General features: G+C 36.3%; 1 protein-coding gene across 6 annotated transcripts in view; it reads right to left on the bottom strand.

Moving 5' to 3' along the window:
• Nucleotides 1–26133, bottom strand: part of ralgapa1 (Ral GTPase activating protein catalytic subunit alpha 1) — a 142038-nt gene that overhangs the window by 13750 nt on the left and 102155 nt on the right. For 5 of the 6 annotated variants that reach the window (XM_052045902.1, XM_052045813.1, XM_052045987.1 and 2 more), the window contains exons 35-39: nucleotides 25138–25261; nucleotides 23292–23447; nucleotides 21560–21718; nucleotides 18400–18527; nucleotides 1384–1508 (exon numbers count right to left, since the gene is read on the bottom strand). In XM_052045902.1, coding sequence (XP_051901862.1) covers nucleotides 1384–1508; nucleotides 18400–18527; nucleotides 21560–21718; nucleotides 23292–23447; nucleotides 25138–25261 — 692 coding nt within the window. Of the gene's footprint in view, nucleotides 1–702; nucleotides 733–1383; nucleotides 1509–18399; nucleotides 18528–21559; nucleotides 21719–23291; nucleotides 23448–25137; nucleotides 25262–26133 lie in introns of all 6 variants that reach the window. The other variant, XM_052008867.1, reaches the window with a different exon arrangement.

Raw genomic sequence — 26133 nt, 5'->3', positions numbered from 1 at the left:
TTGTATATTTATTGTAAGGGTATGTTATTGAACTCATTATAGAAACTTTCTTTGAGAAATTACAATTTGTGGGAGCTAAATTAATTAAAGATGCGTATGATAGCTTCGTGGATGTCAGCATTTAGGTCATTTTAATCAATGATTAACATTTTCTCCATATAATCAAGTTCAGTAGCTTGAAGAAACCTCAATTAATTCATCAGCATTCATTACTTCAAGAAAATAAATTTAGAATAATGAACAATGGGGGAAGCAAACAATTCTTTATGACATCAGAAATGTTAAAAGGCAGCCAGTGAGATAACCAACTTAAACAATGTTCCAGTTACAAACCTCACCTCAGATTTTATAGCATCTAACACTTAATTTACATGTTGCATACTTACTGCTGACATTAGAGCCAAACAGTACATACATACATTAATGCTATTGCTTCTGGTTCATGCAAGAGGGAAATAAAAGAACAAAGAGGTGTTATTTTTCCAAATTAGCCACGATTATTAAAGATATTTCAATGTTGAAAGGTTAGTTTGACGTGCAGGCCTGGTTAGTAAACTATAGTTGAAGGTAATACTTAAATTAAAACACTTGGGAAATTTCTTTTAGTGTGAACAAAGCATCAAGAGAACTGATTTAAACTGTTAAGTGTTTAGTGCTCTGGTAAGAAGTCACCTGAACATAAGCTCTCTCACTGAATCTTACCTTGGACTTATAGAACTGACAATTAATGATCTAAAGGGGAAAATAAAACAATGAAAATAATCACTTTGATACAAAGTTGATTTGCACAGGATAGGAAAGCTCTGAGTTTGCCATTTCTACAAATAACAAAATAGACTGAAAAGACCTTTTAATAGCAATTCCACCAGCAAGTCAATGTTCTAAAACCAATTTATGAAGGACCACCATGATATAACATATTAACTTTTAATGCTAGATAAAGTTTTAAAATAAAGTATGTTATATATTTTGTGAAATAACATCAACTACAACTTGTCATTTTTGAAGGGTACATATGACTCTTACTCATCCAGTTTAAACTAATATGCAACACAGGAAATCCTTTCCAAGAATGAAAAAAAAACATAAGAATTCTTCAGAAAGGACAATTTCTCTTGCCTATGGAAGTCCTGATTTACATTGTTTTACAAACCCATAATAAACTCTAGTTATCAATCCATCAGCTGTTAGTTATTCCAGAGACTCAATACAACTTAATAAAAAACATCTCTCTGTTAAAGTGACAGAATTGCTCGAAATTCAAGTAGCAATGTTATGTTTAGTAATCAAAAGTTACAAATCAAATATACAACCCAACTAGTATTCAACTGTAATGGGCTTTTAATTATGAATTCAAACCTGAGATAAAGTATTTGCTGTTACCTGAATCAGATGGTAAATGATGACAAGGAGCTGGACAGAAGACTTGGGCAGCAAAATCCTCAAAAGTAGTTGGTTCCTGGTGGTGTTGTACAATTGTTTCCAGATATCGAGCTCTCTCCTCATAGCTGACATTCAAATTAAGTATAAACAATCTAATTAAACTAACCAGCATAAAAAATCTGTGACGGTGAAGTGAACATTGCAATTATTCATGTCAACAGGAAAATTTGTATTTCTACCATAAAAATTGTTATTTCTCCCATTAAAAATCTTGGCTTGGTACCTCACTGGAGTTTACAATGTAACTTATGAAATATAAGTGAATGCAAGAGAAAAAAAAAATCAGACTTCCATCCATGATCTCTGAATTTTAAACAATTTTAAAATGAAATAACATTGTTTGTGGGGCAAAACTTTCTCTGCATTCTCCTAATGATATATTTCAACCTCTACTGAAGAAAGTGCACATGCTTTTGTTGAGATTTCCAGCTGTCATACTAACTGTTACTGTTTTTCCAGTTCTTGTAGTTATATAGCTAAATGTGCCTGTAGTTAAGATCAAATATTACCTGATAACAAAATTCTGAATAATAGGCAACAAGCAGCTTTATGCTGGTGGTTCAGCAATGAGAACTAAAGATTGCAAATGTATTTCATTTGAAGAAAACTATGACCAAAAGAAATGTTTACTTTATTCTCTCATTAATAACAACAACACTATATTCTGCATTCTGTTTTCCTTTTTACTACCTTGGTGTACGTAAGTATGGAATGATCTAACTGGATGGCACACAAACAAAAGCTTTTCAATGCATCTTGGCACACGTGACAATAAAAAAACAATTCCAATTAATCCCAAAAGCAACCCACCTGTTGAGAAAATAACAGATTTTGTAGGATCAGAAAAGAGCACAATGCTCCATCATTTCCTTAAATATTGGTCAAAAAGTTTTTAATATAACTGTGCTTGCTTTTTCAATTATTACAATGATTGGTTGACTTTGGGAATAAGCATCTGACAAACTCTGTATCAATCACAAATACAGAAAGCAATGAAATATCACATCTTGTACAAACCGGGACTACAGTAGAGAACATACCTCAGCAGCTGTTTACATTAGGACAAAATAAAGAACGAGTTTAAATGAAGTTAAAACAGGCAACAGTAGTTCCATGAAAATATTGAGATATAGAGTTGTACAGCACAGAAACACCCATTATGTCCATGCTGATCTTTTTGCCCATCTACACTAATCCCATTTGCCTGGATAAAGATCACATCCTTCTATGTCTTGCCTATTTAAGTGTCTGTCCAAATGCCTCTTCAAGGTACTAACTGTACCTGAGTCCACCACCTCCTCTGGCAGCACATCCCAGATATCAACCACTCTCTGTGTAAAAGAAAACATACCCTTCAGGTTCCTTTTAAAAGCCCCCAACTCTCTACTTAAAATAATGCCCTCTTGTTCTTGATATCCATACCATGGAAAAAGATTTTGATCATACCAAGCAATATGGTCTTGCAAAGAACTGAAGTTCTAATTTTTCAAAAATTAGATGGGCAGTGGCCTGGAGTTAAAATATTTCTAATTCAAATCAGCAACTGTATAAAAGATCTCCTGAAATTTGGAACACAAGATAACAAACTGCAATTGTCAGAAAATGTGTTGACTAGGTGACCTAGTGGTGAATCAATTTCTTTGAGTTTTATAGGAAATAGAAGCAGTTATAGGCAAATTGGACCCTCGCATTCCTCTAATTCAATCAGATCTTTTGCCTTAGCACCACTGTCCTGCATGAACCTCATATCTCTTAAATTCCTTATTATTCAGAAATCAGTTTTGTCCTTTTAATATAATCACTGAAGGAGCCTTCACAGGCCTCTTCGATAGAGAATTCCAAAGATTCATCACCTTCTGAGTAAATAACTTGTTCTGGGACTGAGTTTAAGATTGTGACTCCATTTCTTGACCTACCAACACAGAAAACATTGTCCCTGCACCAACCTAGTACAGCCCTGTAAGAATTTTGTATGGCTCAATGAGCACCTCTCACTCTTCTAAACTTGAGAGTATTGGCCCAGTCTTTTAAATGGCTCCTCAGGACAATGCTCCAACCACCTTCCCATCCCAGGAATCAATCTGGTGAACTTTCATTGCACGCCGTCTATCACAAGCATATCACTTCTTAGGAGGGAGGAGGAGACAGCGGTATGTGGGGAGGGAGAGAGGAGGATGCTAAGCATTTCCAGGGTATGCTGGTTCACAACGGAAAGCAGCTATCAGTTAAATAGTTTTGAACAGATCCAACAAAACCAAGGGAGCAATTTCCCTTCTTTGCCACAATTACTCAAGTAGTCATGTGGAACTGCTCATCAGGAACCTGTTTTGTTGGTAGCACAGCTGTTTGGCTTTACAATCTTTAATGCAACATCCAATCAAACCTTGACTATTTGCAACTAGCTGGTGTGTGAGTGATGAGTAATAGCCATTATAACACCAACTAAAGCTAGCATGTGATGAGTAGCTTGGATCTTCTGAGCTAATCTTTTAATCCTTTATCTGTTTTTAATGTTCCTGCAACCATCCATTCCTATAAGTACTTGGATTTTCCTTGAATAAGTAAAATCCAAGTACTTTTATTTGCATTCTTATATCAATTCATCCTCTCATTTATGTTGACTGCTTCTCCTTATTAATGTCACTTGTTTTCACAGTACATTACGTGTGCTTTGTCCTAATATATAAATGAAGCTGTTTGGTAGAGCAGTACTAGTATCACCAAAATAAATAAAAGTTAAATGTCATTGAAATGTACAGCTGCTACAGTCCTTCATGAGATAACATATAGTAACTGACAATAAGCAGATCAAACAACTAGAATACTTATATGGTTATGCATTTTACAGCTTTATTTAAAATATATTTTTTCCACTGTAGCTTCACAGCTGCAGCTAATACTGCCCTTTGTGCAGCAGTGTCTCATGCATAGGGAATGTGGCCTCTTGCATTACCAGAAACAATTTTTGTGTCTTTCCAGAGGGAAAATGGGATTATTGAAACTTCCACCTACTGTGCTTTTCATTCTGTTGATGCAGACTACTGAGAGCCATCTCTCCAAGTACGTTTGAAACAAGTGTACAAGAAAAAGCTTGTCAGCACATGAAATAGAAATGCAGTATCTCTGGGCTCCTGAAAATTCCCAGAGGAGTGATAATCTTTATACATGATGATGCACATAGCTTCCCAAGTGAACATTCTTTTCAAATAAGAGGTTCCAAAGAAAGATTTGATGGTCTATAGGATAACCTTCAAAGCAAGCATTTCCAAAGTCCATCTGACCACAAGGTCAATAAGCTTCACCTACCAGGTTTAAGTTTATCATTTTCCTTTTTGGGAATAATCCATATTCCTATGTGAAAACTGGCTTCAGTGATGAAGGGTTCGAAGTCACAAAATGTAACTAAATTGCAAACATGAACAGAGCCTTTCTGCAAATTGCTATTTGGTAAAAACATCAATGAAAGGGAAAATAAATTGTAGGCAGCTGAAGCTATCAAATGCTAAATGAAATTACAGAACAAATCATTTCAATCCAGAAAAACAAATATATAATTATACATTAAACTTACTAAGATCAGAGATGCTTAATAATAAGTGATGTATTCTAAACAAGGAAAGCCATGAACAGATGCTGTTTACCTTTGAAAAGATTAATATTTTTTTTAATTGGAGTGGAATCAATAAAAGTGATGTCCCTTCGTCTTTACCCTTTCTGAAACTATAGGTCAGTAAAAAAAAAGTGAATTTGAACTTGTTCTGCACTTTTTGGTTGAGATAATTGTAAGAATTTATACTGCAGATATGCAGATTTTCTCATTAAGGTACTACAACTCTCTACGAGAAGGATGTCAACAGAAGTAATACTGTCAATCTCCAAGCTCCAAATAATAAAATACACATAATATTTAAAAGATGTATATATTTACAGTAGCAGTGCTGACTGTTATTTAAATGACAAATATTAGAATAAATGGCTGTTTTAAATTCAGTTACAAATTGTGATTTTGTTTGACATCTACAGGCAAACTCTTACTAAACAAATTAAATTGCAAATAGTGAAATATAGTCTTTAATTGCTACTGCCAATTCTTCTGTCTGAACCACTTAGAATTATGCAAGACCAAGCTGGGCTACCCTGTATGAGGATCCATTTCCTTTTATTACTGAATACACAGTTTATGGGCAGACAATTCAGAACGTGAGGTTTTGGATGCAACTGAACATTAATTCTTTATTGTAACTCATCATGGTAGTCAAAGTGTTACGTCAGCACTATCACAGAACACATTTTAATTGTTGAATCTTGGTATTTACCATATTCAATAGAATGAAAGCTGTGATTTAGCTAAGAAAGGCGACTGTGCTAATCCATGCAGCTAAAATACAACACGTATACTGCTTATAATGTGGGTCAATTAAGAATTAGGCAGAACACCTGGTACTTCTTTAGCATAGCTTGTGGGTTGCCAGATGACCAGAAAAATATGACAGATGCTAAAGCACTGCAGTCACAGTCTGTTAATAGTTGGCAGAGTCAGATTAAATGAGCACCTTGTATGACTTTTTTCAAATATGGCAATTATTAACCCAGTTGCCTTAGTGAACTGCATCAGGTTCCAAGGAGTCTTGACATGGTGGATGTGCAGAGCATGTTTTCTCTTGTGGGAGAATCTAGAACCAGGGGTCATTGTTTGAAGATAAAGGCTCGGCCACTTAAGACAGACATGAGATAACAAGTTTTCTTAAAAGATCATGAATCTATGGCATTCTCTTCCTCAAATGATGGTGGAAGGAGAGTCTTTGAATATCTTTAAGATAGAGGTAGATAGATTCTTGATAAAGTGGACAGTTGGTTTGTCACAGGAATGGCCAGAACATTGCTATTTAACAATCAGGCCAAGTTAAACACACCTCTGTTTAAACAGCAAAATACCATGATCATACTTCAAAGTTCACACAATCCACATCACAGGAGATCAACTAATAAATGAAAATTAATGAAAAGTGATGTAGCAGCTCTGAGTAGCAACATATCTGCTATGCCACTATTTGGTCTACAGCAGAAGTACATAGCAAATATCATATGCAATTTTCTGTCTACTAAATTTAAAGGATAATGTGACATAAGCTTCCGGGGTAGTCAGTAAGGAATGTGGATTGAGGTCGCAATCAGACCAGCCATTAAATGGCAGAGCGGGTTCCAGGGGCTAAATGGTCGATTCCTGCTCCTATTTGTATGCTTATATGTTCTCATTGTTTGTTTGCATACAGCACCACCCAATTACACATAATTTAACATTATATATAAAATGTAGATAAAAAGAGGCAAATATTCACAACTTATTCTTGTTGTCTTCCTTCTGTTCCTGAAGCAGACATTTCAGTACAACATATACCTTACCTTTCTGTAATTAAATTTTTAACTACTTTGTTCATTTGACTAATTTCAAAACAGGTTGTAAAGTACAAAGGCAAATAGCTAATTTAAAATCAAATAATTTGAGAAAGGAAACTGCTTTTGGATACAAAAAGAGAAAATCTCTCTAACCACATGAAAATAAGAACAGAATTGCAACTCGTGTCAAAATAAAAAAGTTTACATTTTTTTGAAATGCTAAATATAACAACTTTACAATTTATGTCAAAAGGCAAACATTAAAGGACTGAACTGAGTAGCCTCTGAAGAGAGACAGGGATGGCAATGAATAAATCAAACCATGCTCATGCTTCTAATGCAGCCAGGAAGGCAACTCTGTGCCGCTGGCTTATTTACATGCTGTCCACTGGCTTCTCACCTCAGAAGATATTCAATATAGGGCCACTTAAAGGTCAGACTGCATTAGGTAAAGCTAGCTTGCACCACTTTTTATTGGGCAGTTGGGGTTCCACCATGTGTCACCTATCAAAAGGAGAAGATTGTGTCGCCCTTAATGGAGCAGCCATAACATAGACAAAGGCCAATGACAGAATCAATATACTGAAAATGGTGCTATCCTCCTGCCTAATCTTTCTTACATCTCCCTCAGCCACAACTTTTTCTGATTTACAAGGTGCATATAAGCATGTACATCTTACTCAATGTGCTTCCCAACCACCTTTTCCACCCCAACCCTGTTACTTTTAGTACCGCGATGTGAAACAGCAAGGGACACAGGGCCGTTCAGCATCAACCTTACACAGGACATTATGCACAGGGTGGAGCTCATGCTTTCCAATACGAAAGTGTTGAGCAATTCATCAGCACTTGGTCCGAACTACAAGACTGTACCTGTTGGCCAGTCTCTCAGCTTTCTGCATAGCATGAAAATAACCACATGTCTGGGTGCTTATAGTACAAGTTCAAACGTGAGTCACACAAGCTCAGATTGCTGCAATCATAACTCTGGAAATAGTGTTCAAAGTGGCACGTAATGTGTCACAATTCAGCAACCTATCCTCGAACAGCTTACTTTGATCTCAGAAGTGACACTCCAAGGGATTGTCTGCGACTCAGTGAAACATAAATCTCTCATGTTTCTTTGGATGGCAGCTTTTGTGATCTTCATTACTCCATCAACATTCTTACTTTTGACCTGCCCACCAGCAAGCTCAGACAGCTGCCATTCAGTGAAAGTACATTGCAAAGCTGGGCTGCCCAGTTCCAGAGCTATCAAAACTACCATGACTAACTGCATATTTCTCCACTAAAGGTCTGCAATTCCCTTCACTGAAAGTTAACAGCCTGCTGCCAGCCATATTGCACAATGAATTTGGGAAGAGGAGGATCTAGTTAAAGCTAGTACAATAAAATGGACTCTTGACCTCATAATCTACCTCGTTATGACCTTGTACCGTATTGACTACTTGCATTTAAATTGCAGCTCTGTAGCTGTGACACTTTACTCTGCCTTCTGTATTGTCTTACCTCGTATCACCTCAATGCACTGTGTGAAGAATTGATCTGACTGGACGGTACGTAAGACAAGTTTTTCACTGTACCTCGGTACATGTGACAATAATAAACCAATTCAATTCAAATGGTCCACACAGGAACCAACAGCATAAGTAGAACTATGAAAGAGCTTCTGTGGAACAAACATGGGGATCTAAACGAGTAAGCAAAATCTTAATGCTCTTACTCTGAAAAGTATGAAGGTATTTAAAATCATCAAGGGTCTAGGTAAAGTAGACAGAAAATTTATTCTGTCTGGCAGAAAGGTCAAGGATTAGAGGACACAACATGAAGGTGACTGAGAAACAACCAAAATTGACATATTTATGCAACAAGTAGTTGAAATCTGGAATAATCTGCAAAATCTGAAATCTGGAGGGGGAGTAGTAGGGGCAGTTTCAATCATTACATTCAAAAAGTGAACTGGAAAAGTACTTGACAGGAGAAAATGCAATGCTATGTTGGAGAGGACAGGAAATTGGAACTAGCTGGATTACTCTTGTACAAGTATTGGCAGAATTTTCCTCATTTCTAGTATTTTTTTCTCCTCCAAATTACATCAGAGAGTACATGCAAAATTCATCTGCAGTGTGATTTTCAACTTCACGTCTGAAAAACAATTGTTCTTATTTACTTTGAATAACTAGTTCTTAACTTTGCTTTCCCTGAAACTCTGCTATTTAAAAGGTCCAACACTCAAAATGCATTGATTGTCTTCACTGAGATCTCTTACCCTGCGACCTCAAATGCAGGTTCTTGTGTGCTTTGTCTACTTTGTTCATAAAATTCAGGGTTATGGTCACTCTCTGCTTCCTAGCCTCAGGATTGTTATAGGCTGTTGATCTCTGCCTCATTTCCATTTTCTGCTTGCTGCTCTATACTCAAGAAGAGACTTTACCTACTTTTTATTTAGCACAGAGGAACAGGCATAGGTTGTTGCTGCACTGCAGGTTTCTCTAAAAGGTAGGCATTCAGAGATTTCACTCCATGGCAACCTCCTGCTAGGAGTGCTTGGCAATAGCCTCCAAAGGGTGTCCCTATTCAAAGATCATGCCCCCAGCAGGCACTGTTTTTCACCAGTCAGTCTAGATCACTCTGACCCCTTAGGAAGGCTATCCTACTTCCTTCCCATCACTGCAGCATTCATTTAGTAGCAACATTCCATGCAGCTGGAAGTCTTTAAGAGACCTTTTAAGAGCTCGTTGTAAAGATAACATCTGCTGGGCAACATGCTGACAACTGCAGGTGGTTACAACACATCAGTATGGAATATCATGCTGAAATGAATGTCAGTTTCAGCACTGAATTACACAGAGAATTCCTGTGAATCTTGCATTTGAAGTCCTTGTTCTTTATACCACATACACAAAAAGGATAACCCACAATGCTGCTTTACCACTCAAAGCAGTACAGAGCAATTTAAGTATTTAAATTGGCTGTTACTATCAGGATTTTCCACAACTGTTTCACTTTGCCACAAAGTATAGTTCCAGTTTCTTTTTTTTTAAAACAAAAAGAGGATGACACTACAAAGGGAACAATTGTGCCTTCTCCACAGTTAAATAGAGAAAGTGCAAATTAGCTACAACTTCCTAACATTTCTCTCTCAATGGAGGGACTTAAATCCTTGACATAGTCCATGAACTTAACTGACTTTTATTTTGAGAAGAAAAAAATCAATTTGTCTACACTCCTGAAGCTGTGCTGGGGATGTTCCAGATACCTTTCTACTAAAGACTTGTGTGCTTGTTAGCAAAGAGCTCATAACAGTTGAGTAACCCTTTTCAAGTCAAGGGAATTTAAAAATGAGAGCTTGCAGGAAATTCCTAACATCAACAAATATTTTGCCAATATTCAAAGAAAAATAGCACATCAGAAACTACAATAGATGAAAATATACTCAAACTGCTGGAAAGCAACTTTAAAAAATAAAGAACAGTTAAACAAAAGGTTTCCAGCACACCACATCAAATAATAACCAAAAATTTAAAAAGAAGTAGCATCGCTCAATTTTGCTTTTTAATAAAACTTTTTAAAATACAAAGAATCTGCAATACAAAACAAAAAATCCTAGTAATTCTAATTATATTTAATTTGACCAAAAAATATACTTTATCAAATTACAATAGAAATTGGATCCAAATTCTACTAATGATCAATTCAGGTCAGTTACTAGGTCTCCTCAAAGTGCTGTATACTTTGAGAAGCTACCCATTCAAAAGAAACCAAAAGCACTTAAATGGATCATTCCTGCCATTTAATTTGAGTTCAGTGAAACAATGCTAAGCTGCTAGGTTTCATTGTATGAATTAATATGAATTAAAGCCGAGGAAGGCAATGACCCAAGCTCCCTATCACATTAAACCATATGCCAAACCTTTCATCATTGATACTTTATCACAAGAAATCAGAGGCTGTGGTTTCCTTGTGAAAATCCCACTTCACATACCCGCTGTGCACTGAGCTACTTGTCTGGGAACATGTTTGACAATATTGCCTTTTCACAATCAGTATGAACAGATGGATGGTAACAAATGTGGCTTGGCAACTGAAAGTTATTAAAATTTAATAGCTTACACATTAAAAACAAAGATAGAAATTTAAAGGAAGACAATAGTAGTTGACCCAGTTACCATTTCTTTTCAACAATGGAGAGTGATGGGGGTGGGTGGAGGGGAAATCAAAGCTGATGAAAAGGGAGGAGTTGACTGAACCTTTCACTGGACTAATACTAAACTGACTGATTCAGTGAACAGTATTCAATTCCTTCAGTCGTATTTTTTTTTTGTAAATTCACTTCTCAGGATCTGGGTGTTACTGACAAACCAGCACTTATTACCCATCCCTACCTCCCCAAAGAAGTGTTGGTGAACCACCTTCTTGAATCACTGCAGTCAATGTTGAGAGTATGCCCACAATGATTTTTGGGGGGGGGGGGGGGGGGGTGGTGGTGGGTGGGGTGCAGAGTTCCAGGATTCAGAGCCAGCGATGACAGAAGAACATGGAGGTGGTGGTCTGATCCTCTGTCTTTCCTAGTGGTAGAAATGTCAAGTTTGGGAGGTGCTGTTGATGAGTAACTGCAATGCTCTCTGCATATGGCACCAAATGCAACCAATGTGTGCTGGTGGTGGATGGGGTGCCAATGAAGTGAGCTGATTTGTCCTGGATGGTGTTGAGCTATTGAAGAGAGTATTCCATCACATTTCCAATTTGTGCATCACATGATGGAAAGGCTTTGATATGTCTGGTTTCAAGTTACTCTCCACAGGATACCCGGCCTCTGACCTGCTCATTGTTTTTGAGGCTGGCCCACTTGGATGTCTGGTCGATGGTGACTTCTAGGAAATTGATGGTGGGGTACTTGGGATGGTAACGCCATTGAACATCAGGGCAAGTGCTTCGAATTTAACTCGTTGGAAATGACATTTTGAATTGAACTATTGGAGTATTTTCCCCTTGATATCCATTGACCAGTTTTATCAGAGCTCCTTGATGCCAAACACAATCAAATGTTGCCTAGATGTCAAGGGCAGTCCATCTCACCTCACCACTGGAACTTGGATCTTTCAGCCACATTTGGACCAAGACTAAAATCAAATCTCAAGCTCTGTAGTCCTGGTAGAACTTAAACTAGGCATTAGTGAGCAGGTTATTGGTAAGTTCTGCTTCACAGCACCAACAAGAGATTCTATTTCTTGGCTGATGATGGAGAGAAGACAGATTTAATAGGATTATTTATTTCACAATTCTCCTTTCCCCAGGAATAATATACACCAAATCCCACGGAAGTAGTTTTGCATCAATGGTAGAAATAGTGATCCTATTGTGTGAGAATATAACTTCTCCAGTAGATTTACAATTAAAGAGATTATGCTTCTGAAGCATAATGTGATGTTATTTAAATTCTCAACTTTAAATTACAACTTCATAGTTTTATGTGCCAATGAAATAGATTTTAAACTGGATATGAAATGCAACATCTCACCCTTATATGAATTAAACTCCATTTGCCATTCCTCAGCCCACTTACTCAGCTGATCAAGATCGCCCTGTAATTTTTGATAATCTTCTTCACTGTCAGTGATACTACCTCTTTCCTCTTTTAGTGTCATTTGCAAACTTACTGACTATGCCTTGTACATTCTCATTCAAATTGTTGATATAGATGACAAACAATAATGGGCCCAGCGCTGACCCGAGGCACACAATTAGTTACAGGCCTCTAGTCTGAGAAACAACCTTCCACCATCACTCTCTGCTTATTACCATCTAGCCAACTGCATATCCAATTAGCCAGCTCTCCCTAGATTCCATATGTTCTAACCTTCCAGAGCAGCCTATCGTGTGAAACTTTATCAAAGGCCTAACTAAAGTCCACATAGACCACATCTACCGCCCTACCTTCATTGACCTCCTTGGTCACTTCATCAAAAAAAAACTCAATCAAGTTCGTAAGGCACAATCCCTCACGCACTTCCCCGACTCGTGCTGACTTCCCTTAATCAACCCGTCTTTTCAGATGCACGTACATCTTATCCCTCAGAATCCTCTCCAGTAACTTGCCTACCACTGATGTTAGGCTTACTGGTCTATAGTTCCCAGGTTTTTCTTTGCAGCTCTCATTCAGAGATTGGACAATTTATTATGAAATTCCAGTATTTTCTGTTTTCATTTAAATCTCAGCATTTGTAGAGTTTGCACTGAATGCTTATGTGGGAAGGTAACTATATTCCCAAATGCCCTCAAAATTCACAATATGGTTCATATTTCTGAACAATTCATGCTTTAAATTACAAATCTAATCTCCATAAAATATCACAAATAAATTCAAAGTTTGTATCAGTTCTTTTCCCAATATCTATTTTGTTCCAGCTCCTAGCAGAATTTTCCTTCTTCCAGTAATTCAGCAACTCCAATTGCACGATCAATCAAATAAACTGTTCAAATGGGGAACAAGCTTCATTAGTGCTTTCTTCAGGACAGTGCAATCAAAACATTTAAATGATCAAATTATCACTGTAGTAAGACCCAGACAGAAGCTGCAAAACTATCAGAGCCAGATATCAAGAGTACTAGATTACTATTAATCTGATGATCAGGAATATCTATCTACACAACATATGTCAATCAATAACACGAGATAAAAGATAAAAATGCCTGAGGTTCAAGTAAATTAATGCTAGCTTCAGGTATAACTGAGAACACCTTATGAGTAGAATCACTGTGAAAGTAATAATATTTTCACTAAAAGCTATTGAACATAGCTAGGATAAAAAGCAAATCTAAGCTTTTTAAATTGTTGTGGTGTTAGGGAAATCTCTTCAAAGATAAAATCAATTTTTTGATGGTTTTAAAAAAAATCACATTTCTGTCCTTCAAATGCATGGCAGAAATGTAAAGTGTAAAAACAAACACTGCAATCCATTCGTATTATTAAAATTATATACTTTTCAGCTAGCATTACACACAAGTTGCACACCAGCTTTTTCAACAAGATGCAATCTGTGCTTCAGTCTGGCCCAATGAGATATCTGTCATTTAAAAAATACCAGCACCCAAGCATAAAATTATCTTTGTGCACAATAAATGAGACAAAAGTAAATTACATGTAAATGAATAGATATTGTTGAAAGGGTGTGATAATTATTTTTGGAGCTCACCTGCAAACCAATGCAATTAAACCTATCTATTCGCTTTGACATGTTGATAAGGTAATTCTATCAAACAGAAATTAAAATGTGAAATGTAAATAAGACATATTAATTTTGAACCATTTCTAACCAAATGACAGCTCTCAACAAGGAATTAGGAAGTTCTATCACCAAACGGGGAAAAGTAAATCCTAGATGTCAAATGACTTTCACCTGTTTTGCTCTATCACAGCTTTGACAAGACATTTAAAAAAATACTTCTAGATTCTGAACCTTCTGTTGAGAAATAAAGCCACAGGAAAAGTGATCCATTCATGACTCACTAATGAAGTTAAGCAAAGTATTAAATTGAAAGAATATGTTTATATAGTTGCAAAGAATAGCAGTAGGCCTAAAGTTTGTAAGTATTTCAGAAACTGGAAAAAAGGAATTAAAAAAAGTTAGAAAATATGGAATACAACTTAAATTAGCAAGAAACATATAACTAGATTATAAGAAATTCTGTAAGTATGTAAAACGTATGTAAACATTGGTCCCTTGGAAGTTGAGATAGAAAATTAATATTGGGGTGCAAGGAAATGATAGACACGTTAAACAAATACCATGTATGTGCCTTTACAACAAAAAACAATAACAAAAAAAACCCAAAAATAATATTAATTGAGGAGTAATAGAGTAAGAAACTTAATATCAGCTGGTAAAATGTACTAGGTAAACTAACAGAACAAAAGGCTGACAAATTGTCTGGACCTGACTGCTTGCATCCTCAGGTTCTAAAAGAGGTGGCTGCAATAAATCACTACATTTTTAAAGGAAACAAAAATGCAGTGAAGTTTTGTTTGATGTAGGTTGCTTGTCAATCTTCCAAAGTAGAATATAGAAATCATTATACAAACACTTTGTCTCCCACTTAAAAGCACTAAAAGCATGTGAAATTAGAAACCATCATGAGCAGCCATCATCCCACTTCTTAACTATCATTGCTTTTTGGCTGAATACAAGGATTGTGGTGAGGAATACAAGGAGCAGAAATCTCACCTATATTGGTCAATGATTCCCAGTCAGAGACTGTGGAGCCAGAAATAAATTCACATTTTTGAGAATTAAAGATATCTACATGCATGTGAAAGAAGACAGAGTCAGGAATGGGGGATGGGGGTTACTGCTTACTTTGGTGCATGCAAGGGCTGGTCATGATTACTAAGCAACATGGAATCTGGCACAGGATCAGCTGCTAAACTCAGTCAGGAGTTCGTAGCCTCATCGATAATTGCTGAGTGGCACCTATAGCTTACTAGCCAATGGTTTTCCATCTCAGAATGGCCTAAGTATGTATTGTTTGGCCAGAAGGGCAGCAATATCTACAAACCTGGTGAGTACACAAATAGAATTATATAGAAATTAATTCAAAACTATTTACATCTGCAAGCCACGATAAGCCAGAAAGAGAATAAATTAGTAGGTTGGATGGAACTTTCCAAAGTTGTTTGGAAAGCATCCAAAAGGAAGACTCAATTCACAATATTCAATTTTTGCTGTTTTGAATATAGGATCAGAAGCCAGGCCCTGAACTTCTTCCATCATTCAATTAGGTCATGAGTAATCTGTCCGTCACATCTATTTATTGGATTCACATATCTTTACACACTTTACTAACAAAGATCTAGCAACCTCAGTTTTGAAACCTTCAATTAACTAAGGAACTGCAGCCTTTGAATTTGAGCACTAGATTTCAACCACAATTCATATAGAAAAAAATGTCTCCCAAATTCCTTCCAAAATGTCCTGGCTTAAATTTTAAGATAATATTCCCTACTCTGGAATTTCCAATTAGTGAAAAACTTTCTCAATTTATCCCCCGTGCTATTCTGGTGAATTTGTACCACATCCCTCCAAAGCAAATACATACTTCCCAAGGTGTAATGCTCAGAACTTAACACAGTATTCAAATAGTGTCTGGTCAGACTCTGTACAAGGGATGTATATGTTCCTCTTCATTGTATTTCAGCTCCCTTCAGATGAAGACTAACGGATGATGCTTTATGTACCTGCCCACCAGGAGTGTTGTGTGTATATGGACAGCCATATCTCTATATCCTTCCAATGTTCCTAGATTCTCATTTGTTTAAAAGCTCCAATTTACCTTAATTTGTTCTTTGAATCATCAAGATAATAATACGCTGGATGATGCTGACACTGGCCTGCCATTTGGAATCATCACCCACCTGTATTTACCTGGCTTGGATACAGATCGGCCTACTGACCTCCGTGCTCAGAAGTTGGCCAGCAAAGTGTAACTGCCATGTAGACCTTGGGTCATATAGTCTTGAGATCTCATCTGCGCAATACCCTGTCAACCTTTGAAAGGTGAAAAATCCAGGGCAGAATTCATCACCTGTCAAAGCTCAATGGACATTTTTTTTAAAATTAAGTTTTTAGATTTTAATTTTTAGATGCACAAAGACAGTTAAAAACAACTGGAAATATTTTTCAATAATTAAGAATAAATTAAGATAAATTATCCCATTCTCCCGGCTGAAAATCCTCTTTTAAATGAATGGAATATCTGCTAATATGCTAAATGAGACCAAATAGTATTCACAGAGTAATACTGGGGATTACAGCAAGACTGGGCTTTGCTGTTAGACCCCGACAAAAGTATTTGACAGATGTAGCTGCAACATTTCTGTAAAAGCTGGGATTTGCACAGAAACAATTGAATGTCAGCAGTTCCCTTCAGCTAGCACAATTCAGCCTTGCCACAAGAGTCAAGAGTCATACAGCACAAAAACGTGCCCTTCAGCCCACCATGTTTATGCTGACCTTTCGCTCATCTTGTGCTCGGCTCTCAATCAACATAGCAATCAAATATAGTTGCTAATTTCACATTTCAAAACCCACATTCTGATAAGTTTTTAAATACAACACTGAAACTAAACAAATCTAAGGAATGGTGGAGACACAATGGACTGCAGTTGCTGAATCTAGAGCAAAAAATAAACTGCTGGAAGAATTCAGCAGGTCAAGCAGCATCTGTGGAGGGAAAGGGATGGTCGACCTTTCAAGTTCAAACCCTGCATCTGGGCTGAGACTTTAGCAGGAGAATAAGACAGTATGTAGAAGTGAGAGGGAGAATTGAGATAAAGGTTGGTGAAAGTAGAAACATTATATTTCCACCCATCACCTACCAGCTTCTGTCTCTACACCCCCTCCCAGCTCTAGCTGCCCATCACACCACACCCAACAACCCCCTCATCTGGTTCCACCTATCACCTCATTTCTAGACACTGGCCATCTTCCCTCTACTCTCTCAGTCCTGATGTAGTGCCTTGACAGGAAACGTTGACCACCCCTTTGCCTCCACAAATGTTCCTTGATTCACTTACTTCCTCAAGCAGTTTATTTTTTGCTAAGCAGTTGTGGCTTTCCTCCCAGTGGATTGACAATGAGAAATTACTAGCTGAGTTCTATAAACAGCCTAGTTATCAATTCTAAAAACTAAATTCAGCTAATTTGAAGCTGTGGGCAGTTATCAGTAAAATATACTAAATGCCAAAGGCAGCTGGTGACCACAAATGGAAGAGATTACTTGTGGTCAAAACCTGCAGTGCCTTCTCACTGACAGCACAATGCTATTGCTGAAGAAAGTAGATATCACTGAAAGTGAAAAGCGATCTCTTGCTTCTGAAACTAAAAATCTGTTCCATATTTAGTCTTTTTCTAATTATTCCAATTGTTTATTTTTGTACTACAAAATAGTTATCTACATTCAAACTGAGGCATTCAGATGCAACAATGAACACACTATGGTCTGTAAAATAGTGCTTGAAAAACACAACAAAACAAAGCAATACTAAATGCAGAATCAGGACTAACTGCAATGCAGAATCAAATCTAAATAGTTTTTCTGCATTGTAAACAAAAATCTGATCTATTTTAACTAGCACAACAATCACATATTGTAATCAAAATGCTGGAAACAGTCAAACTGAAATTTTAATTCCAGTTCTTTTTCTACAAGTGCTCTTTGAGCTGCTGAGTGTTTCTTGTTTTCAAATCACATTTGACAGACTTTCAAGTCATGGGATTAAATGTGCTCTGTTGCTTAATCAATATCTTTCAAATTCTATTTTTAATATATTCATAAGCTCCATCTATACTTTTTAGAATATTGATCTAACAAAATAGTTTTCACTACTCCCAACACAGAAAATTGCAGTTTTACCTTTGAGCTGGAAAAACTGATTTGTTTGGCGAGTAGATTCCCTTCTTGAGACATCAGCAGAAGCACAAAAGTGAAGAAATATGCACTTTATATCTATCCTAGTTAACAGGATTTCTATAACTGAAAAGTATTTTAAAAAAAGGATACAAATTTTGATATAGTGGAATTAGCGATTTTAGTGCTCGACTTGCATTGATTGCTGTAGCTCGTACTAGACACGGTAAGACTTTTCCATCCACAATTGCTCCATCAAAGAGTGGGCCAAAAAATGGTACCTGTTAAAAGATAATCATTTTGTCCAGTTTTAGAAGTTGACTTGTTACACAAAACTTCTGGCTTAAAATAACTACTTATTTTGCAATTAGAAAGAACTATAATTATAAGTAAATAATAAAAATGAAGCAGTATCTATTTCAGATCCAAATCTTTTACTTGGTCTCTTCAACAGAGATAGACGGGAGTGTTCATTATTTAAAATAGATATATTCTTCCTTATTCCTTGACATTTCAACTTTTACTACAAGTATGACAATATTATAATTAAATTGGGAAGACTCAATGAGGGAGTCATCTAGAATATTGCCACTTTAAGATATTTTATCATGGTGACTTTCTCTCATACCATGTTCCAAGTGCATGTAGTCAGTGTTTTCCAGACTGAATTCCATTTGCTACATTTGTACCTACCTAACTAGCCCATTGATATCTTTCTGCAGCCTAGTACTTTTTGTCTCCCTGTCAACCATAGTGCCAATTTTGCTATCACTGATAAACTTCTTAATTACAGGGCCATGATTCTGGTATATATAGTTATTATACATATCACAAAAATGGGCCATGTAATGAGCCCTGCAGAATGCAACAGCATGTAGTCTTCCAGTCACAAAAGTTGAGAATTATCACTGATCCACAGGGCCATGTTCTCTTACACGTGGTAAATTTTATTTCTTGATCAATCTGCCTTATGGGGCATGTAAAATGCTCTGCTAAAATCCATGTATACTGCATCAAATATGCAATTTTCACCAATACTTTGTTTTCTTTCCAAAAAATTTCAATTGTTAGTCAGATATGACTCTTCCCAGCACATTCCAAGTGGTCATCATCCTACAGATTAAGGACTTGCAGGTGGAGTGGGAATGGGTGATTGCCAAACAGACCAAGAGGAGCAGACAGGCATAGAGGAGTTAGTGAGTGCAACATGCTCTCCATTTGGTATTCACCTATGAAAAATGAAGGAAGGGATAGTTTCTCAAGAGAATATAGCCAAAGTCAAATGTAGAGCACAGCAAAAAGTCACTAAATGGCTGCCGAACACTCTGAATGATGAGGGTGAACAGCCAGATGTTGTGATCGATATCAGTACCAACCACATAGGCAGAAGGAAGGACAAGGTACTGCAAGCAGACTACAAGGAACTAGAGCGCTGATTAAACAGGACCTCAAAAGGTGGTAATTTTGAAGTTACTGTGTCACACTCCAGTGGGTACAGAAATAGGAGGATAATGCAAATGAATCCATAACTGTAAGATAATGCAGAAGTGTTGGTTTTAGATCTTTGCAGCATTAAGTGATTCTCGAGGAAGGTGGAACTGTACACACCACTTGGATTGGACATCAACAGGGCTGGAACTAATATTCTTGCTGGGAAGTTCAATAGTACCAGTGGGGAAGTTTTAAATCAACTTGATTGGGAGGGGGGGCGCAGAGAATGAGAATCTGACCCCAGTTTCAGAAGGAGCAAAAGCAGATGTGGAAGGTAGAGGTTTAGTAAATGAGCCCTAAAGCTAATGCAAGGAAATAAAGACACTAAACTGAGAACTAGATAGACAACGCAGCAAGAATGACATTGTGGCCATTACCAAAGAATTATTAAAGATGGGCATGCTTGGCATCTCAATGTTCCCAGCAACTGGGTCTTCAGATAAACAGAGATAGAATGTGTTGCAGTATTGGTTAAAGAAACAAGTAGAGCTGTGAAGAGGTATGATACGTACTGTGGCTGTATTTTAAACCAAAACACAATATGGGCAATGTACCATCAAGGAGAAATATCAAGACAATGCTTGCCCAGGGTCCACCAGCATCTTGGTACAAAAGTACTACCATAATGGATAGAAAATTTTTATCCAAAGGATGTGGATATAAGTGGCAATGCTGGCTGGCATTTATTGCCTATCCCTTACTGCCTCCCCTATCTGTGATCACAATGATGGAGTAACATATAGGCCAGACTCAGTAAGAATGGTAGATTTTCCTCACTGAAGGGTATGAATAAAGCTGCAATGTGGCTAGCTTTTCTAAAATTCCCAATTTCAGCTACCACATTGGATTTGAACTTGCATCCTTGGATCAGTGTGGTCCAGACCTTTGACTGCTTGTGAAGTAACTCAACCATCATGCTCCCCTATATCTCAAGCAACAACTTAAACGATCACATAACTTTGATGATATAACACAATATTGTCAAATATCACCAAAGTCTGTCTTTCAGATGAATCTGTTCTACTGGATTGCAATTTTAAAGCTAGAGTAAAGATAATGGGACTGCGCTGGGCTCATCTACATGCAATGCTTTGAACATTTGCAAAAACCTTAATAAAGTGGTGAAGAACCGAAAGTCTGTTGCTTAACCTTTGAAACTACAAAAGAATCATGAATTAACTATTAATAATCAGAAAATTAATCATTTTTGTGTCTTGAGACCAGGAGCATGTACTGGAATCTCAATTCGACTTCTTTTAGGGCCATGTTTGAAGCACAAGAAATAGAATGATTAGGCTACGCAGCTTCTTTGCCATTCAATTAGAAAATGGCTATTGTTTTAAGACAGGGCCTCTTTGTGGTTACCCTACCCCCATCATGTGCACATCTCCAGACAGAATTATTGCTCACTAAAGCAGAAAAAACAAACCATCTGAGCAACTCTGAATGAGATAACCACAAATGCCTCAAGTAAATTTGTCTCCTGTGGAACGTATATACTAAACTATTCAGAGATGAAGGCTGAATATTTGAGAAATGAAATCAATCACAATATGGTCTTATAATTTTTGGGAATGCTGTAAAATTTTCTCAGTTCTCTTTTGTAAAAACAAAAGCAGACAATGCAGAATCAGATGTTTTATTTATTTCTGAGGTCTTCCTAAAGTATAGCTCTGTGTTCATAATACTAATGCTATAGATGAAAATAGTAGTCCGAAAGAAGTTCCAGCTACAAATCTTAAACAGTTAAATAGTGTGTAAATACCATGGTATTATTAATTCAGTTCTAAGTAGGCATTTAATATATATTGGACTTCCTTACCTCAGGTTTCTTCATTACATGGATACTGAACATATAGTTTTTCATTGGATATATAACAATAAGGACATCACCAAACTCTGTTGGAATGATTCCTCTTCTGTAGTCTCTTGTATGTTCTGACCAAACTATATGTACTTCATCATTACCTAGGTGTCTCAACTACTCAAAACAAAACATGAAACAAACACATGGAAAATTTATGATTATATACAAATATCAATACTTTTGTCTTAATATGGGCAATCATTTCATTTTTTTCTGCACTGCATCAGAGGGAAGTGGGTACATAATGCTTGGCCACTTAAATGGAAATACATGGAAAATATTCCTTACTTAAAACATTCTATTGATTTTAACAAAGCTTTTATTGTGATTTTATACAAGAACTAATAATAGGATGGGTACTTCATGAGATACAAATGGCATTTCTCAGTTATAGTACAATGCATTTATTAAAGGGAGTGAAGGTGGGTTTCACGGGCATCTGCTCCCGGAAAAGGTTTCCAGCACCACAGACGTTTTGAAGTCATGTGCAATAAGCAGCCATAATGTTAGACCAACTGAGGTTATTTTCACCAACCCACTCTGAAACACTCTGCAATGACCTGCAAACATTTTAAGTCTTAGCTGACTGAATATTCCATGAAGATTTCTCTACTGTGTGACTGCAAAAAAAAAAATTCAAAAGCACAAACTGGTAAACATGCCTATCAAAAATAGTAAGTAAAAACTTTTCATCTGCAGCTGCCAACCAGAAAAAAAAAGAATTGATGAAGATGGACTACTACACATTAAAATGCGTTAAGATCACCCAACGTTAAACTTCTTAAAATGTTATCACAAAAAAAAAGTCTTCTTTGCGATGCAAAAACATATGAAGGTAGAATGGTCAAATTCAACACAACATTTTGTACAAATTTCTTTATGCATGGGAGGGCAAGACGAGGCAGATGATGGTGGTTGGGTGGAAGGCAAGGGAACTTGGACGAGACTGTGATGGCAGTAAAGGGTCATTAATGATTGTGCATCCCTCCTATTTAAGCAACATCCTAAGTAGTCTTGGAGAGATTTAAATTGTGTGTGGCTAATTGTGATTGTGGTGTTCTGTTACTCATGGTAAGTGTGCTGATGTACTGCTCAGAAGTTTAACTATTTTGTATATTTAAAACTAAAAATGTTCACTGCATTCTAAATAGAGGTACATTGGTCTCACCCAAAACCATAACTCCTAGTCAAAATCTTATACTGATAGAAGAAATGCAGGATAATAGTATAATGGCCTATAGTAATTAATTTCTGAATATTTTTAAACATTTTATTCTTTAATTTCTGTGTACATTTCAAAAGTCCAGGGGCTTTCATTCTTTCTAATGGGAACTGAACCACATGTTAACATTTTCAGGGTAATGGATAGGAACAAGTAGTAATGAACTTCGGACCATGTTAATTTTGCAGATACAGCACATTATTACACAATAGGTAATAGTGAAAATAAATCACTTTTGCAAAAAAAGTTTTTGTGAAATCTAAGACTAGCAACAATCAAAAAAAAGCATTTGAAATGTCTACAATTTTTAAAAAAACATTACAATAGAAACAAGGCACTAACAATAAATATCAATTATGAAATTGGACAATATACTACTGATATCAATTTCAAAGCAAGGTGTTTGTAAACTAGAAATGAAATTCAAGGAAAAATATACAAATATATTTTTTATTGCAAATGTACCTTTTTAGTTAAAGAATCATCCGAATCAGAAGGCATTCTTGTAGATACATGAAACATTACTTCTACAGTAGAGGTAGCAAAATATGGAGTTGATAGTCCAGTGCTCTTATTTTTTTGTAGTCCACCCATGAAACCACAATGATTGGTAAGGTTAACCTTAAACAAGCAATGAAACCATGAATAAAAGGACTGATTAAAAATACTATTAAAATGCAATTTACCCATTAGCTTAGTCCACAGAACGGAAAAGGAAGAGCATACTATGTTTAGCAATAAATGTTTGTGCATCAAAGATAATGAAACTGCAAAACGTCACGTCCTTAATAAAATCTGTGATGCTGACCAATTAGGAGTTTTTGTTCCATATTGCATCCCATAATGGGATAAATGGGCAGCCATTAGGAACAGACACTAGCAGAGAAACTGAAAACAAATTAAAAAGTTCTCATAACCTAATGCAATTGACAACAACTCTGATTCAGTTCAGAATGGAAATTGCAGAAGTAGAAAAACAATGCAACTTAGTTTTTGCAATACAGACCTATGATGATTTTTTAAAAATGCTATAATTGCTATTAGAAAAGTTATTCAATTAAACTATGCTAGCTTGGACTGAAATCCAGCAAGTCTAATATAACAAACATTTTAAATATTTCAACTTCTCATCTGGCAGTGGGACTGGGCAATCTCCAAACATGGAAGATCATGGAGTAGAAGAACAAGGAAAAAGCTAAAGGTGGGGAGAAAGGGTGCTTCACGTTAAAGCATCAGTTTTTATCTTTAAGCCCCAGAGAACAAATCAAATATCTTATCCTTACAATTCTGTCGCAAGTGTGCTAATAACTGAAAATAGTAAAGCCGATTGCAAATTTCAACAGTGATCAAAACTTTGATCAAAAACATTAAGAAAGTAATTAATCAAAAAAGTGTGGAAAACTGAAAATAATGCAGCTTACTTATGATACAGCTACACTTTCTTTACTATAGCAGGAGCTAGCAGATAAAGAGCAAGAGTATGATTGTAAATGATTATAACAGTTCACAGTTGCTTCCAGTTTCTCCCATTGGGCAGCTGATGGTTTCTATGATTCATGGGGGATAATGAAAAACATCCATACATAGCAACTAATATCCTAACTGAGTTTCAAAATAAGATTTTCACAAGGGACAACTAAGATTGCTTTCTTCATTAAATATAAATACAGGTATTAAACCAAAACAATATTTCATTTGAATTCTGAGAAGCCCCAGTTTAAAAAGAGAAATAAGGAAAATATTAATTCACAGATTAATTGGAATTCAACTTAGTGAGTATGTTTTCTCATACTCTTCCAAAAGGATAATTCTTGTTGGGTTACAGTTCCACAGATGTTAGAAATACTTCAGGTTTTTAAGTGGCCCCACTTTATACGAGCACCAAAACTATGGAATATTATGCAGCTGATTGGATGGAAAAATAACAGCACCATGGAAGAATCTTAAGAGGCAAGGTAATTTATGATGACTGTTATTTTGGACAAATCTCACCACTGCAATGCAGGCTTACAAATAACTAGCAAAGCCAACATCTATTCAAGGAAGAAGTCAATTAACTCCATATTGATATTTTGAAGCAGACACTTATGGTTTTAAGTGAAGAGAATAATGCTTCAACGAAGATGATGGCAAAGATCTCAAGATAACATAAAATGTACTGTCCTCAAAGGGCAGTTATCTTTGAGATTTATATACTTACTATCATACAATATTAGGTAATTTAAAAACATCTTCAACGTGAGAAACATTAATTTGTACAATCTTATTTAGAGCTGTTGAATATGGATTTAGAAAGCACAAGATGCTTTACCTCCCAACCAAGACCTGCCACAAAGTCCTCATAGGATTGGCTCCCTCCAGTATTTGTTAGAATGGAATGCTTATCTTCCTGTCCTTCAGCAACATAAAACACTGCTATCTTGTGTGTTTCTCGACTGCACGACATAAAAGATAGTTTATATAAACCAGAAATATTTATGTAGAATGTTCATTTTACTTTAATTTCAATTAATAACACAATAATGGATAAGCTACAATGCTTATGAATGCCTAGACTTACAAAATATTTCAATCTCTAACATATAACAAAAGCAACTGTCACTAAACATTTATTTAATGCCTTTGTTACAGTCAAACAAACCGAGCAAAAAAAGAAAGTGACACAAAACAAAGTTTCCCTTGGTTTTGCTAACTTAAAATGCCAAAGCTTTCTAAGCATCAGCAAATAGAACAACTTGCATTCCTATCAAATAGACTGGTATAGTGTTACTGACTCTTCAGATTTGGTCTGCTAAATTACTAGAATATACTAGAAGCAGCCACGGCAAAGTGGAATCAGCAAATAACTTCTACTAAGAGTCTTATGCACAAGATACAAGATATCTTTATTAGTCACGTGTACATCAAAATACAGTGAAATGTATCTTTTACGTAGAGTGTTCTGGGGGCAGCCTGCAAGTGTCGCCACACTTCTGGTGCCAACATAGCATGCCCACAGTTTGCTAACCCGAATGTGGGAGGAAACTTACGCAGAGTGAGTGTCTCTGTTCATCTATCCCAGCTCTTGGAAGAAAAAGCTGAGGAGACATCAATTTCTGGCTGACACGGTCTGGTGAAAACTCCAGTCAAGTACATTAAGGTTACCAGCTTATTTTCATGTTCAACACCCTCCTTGTCAAAATATCTGATAATGACTTCCTATACTCCAATGTAGTGTGACTAAAAAGGCACAGAAAATTCTGGCAAATGCCCAACCATAAGGGATGCCTATTATAAGTACTGATGTATATCTGTAAAGATTTTTTAT

This window comes from Pristis pectinata, chromosome 1 (genome assembly GCF_009764475.1).
Source record: "Pristis pectinata isolate sPriPec2 chromosome 1, sPriPec2.1.pri, whole genome shotgun sequence".
NCBI classification, from domain to species: Eukaryota; Metazoa; Chordata; class Chondrichthyes; order Rhinopristiformes; family Pristidae; genus Pristis; species Pristis pectinata.
Note: the sequence above shows the minus strand (reverse complement) of the source record. Positions and strands in the feature narration are given on the sequence as shown.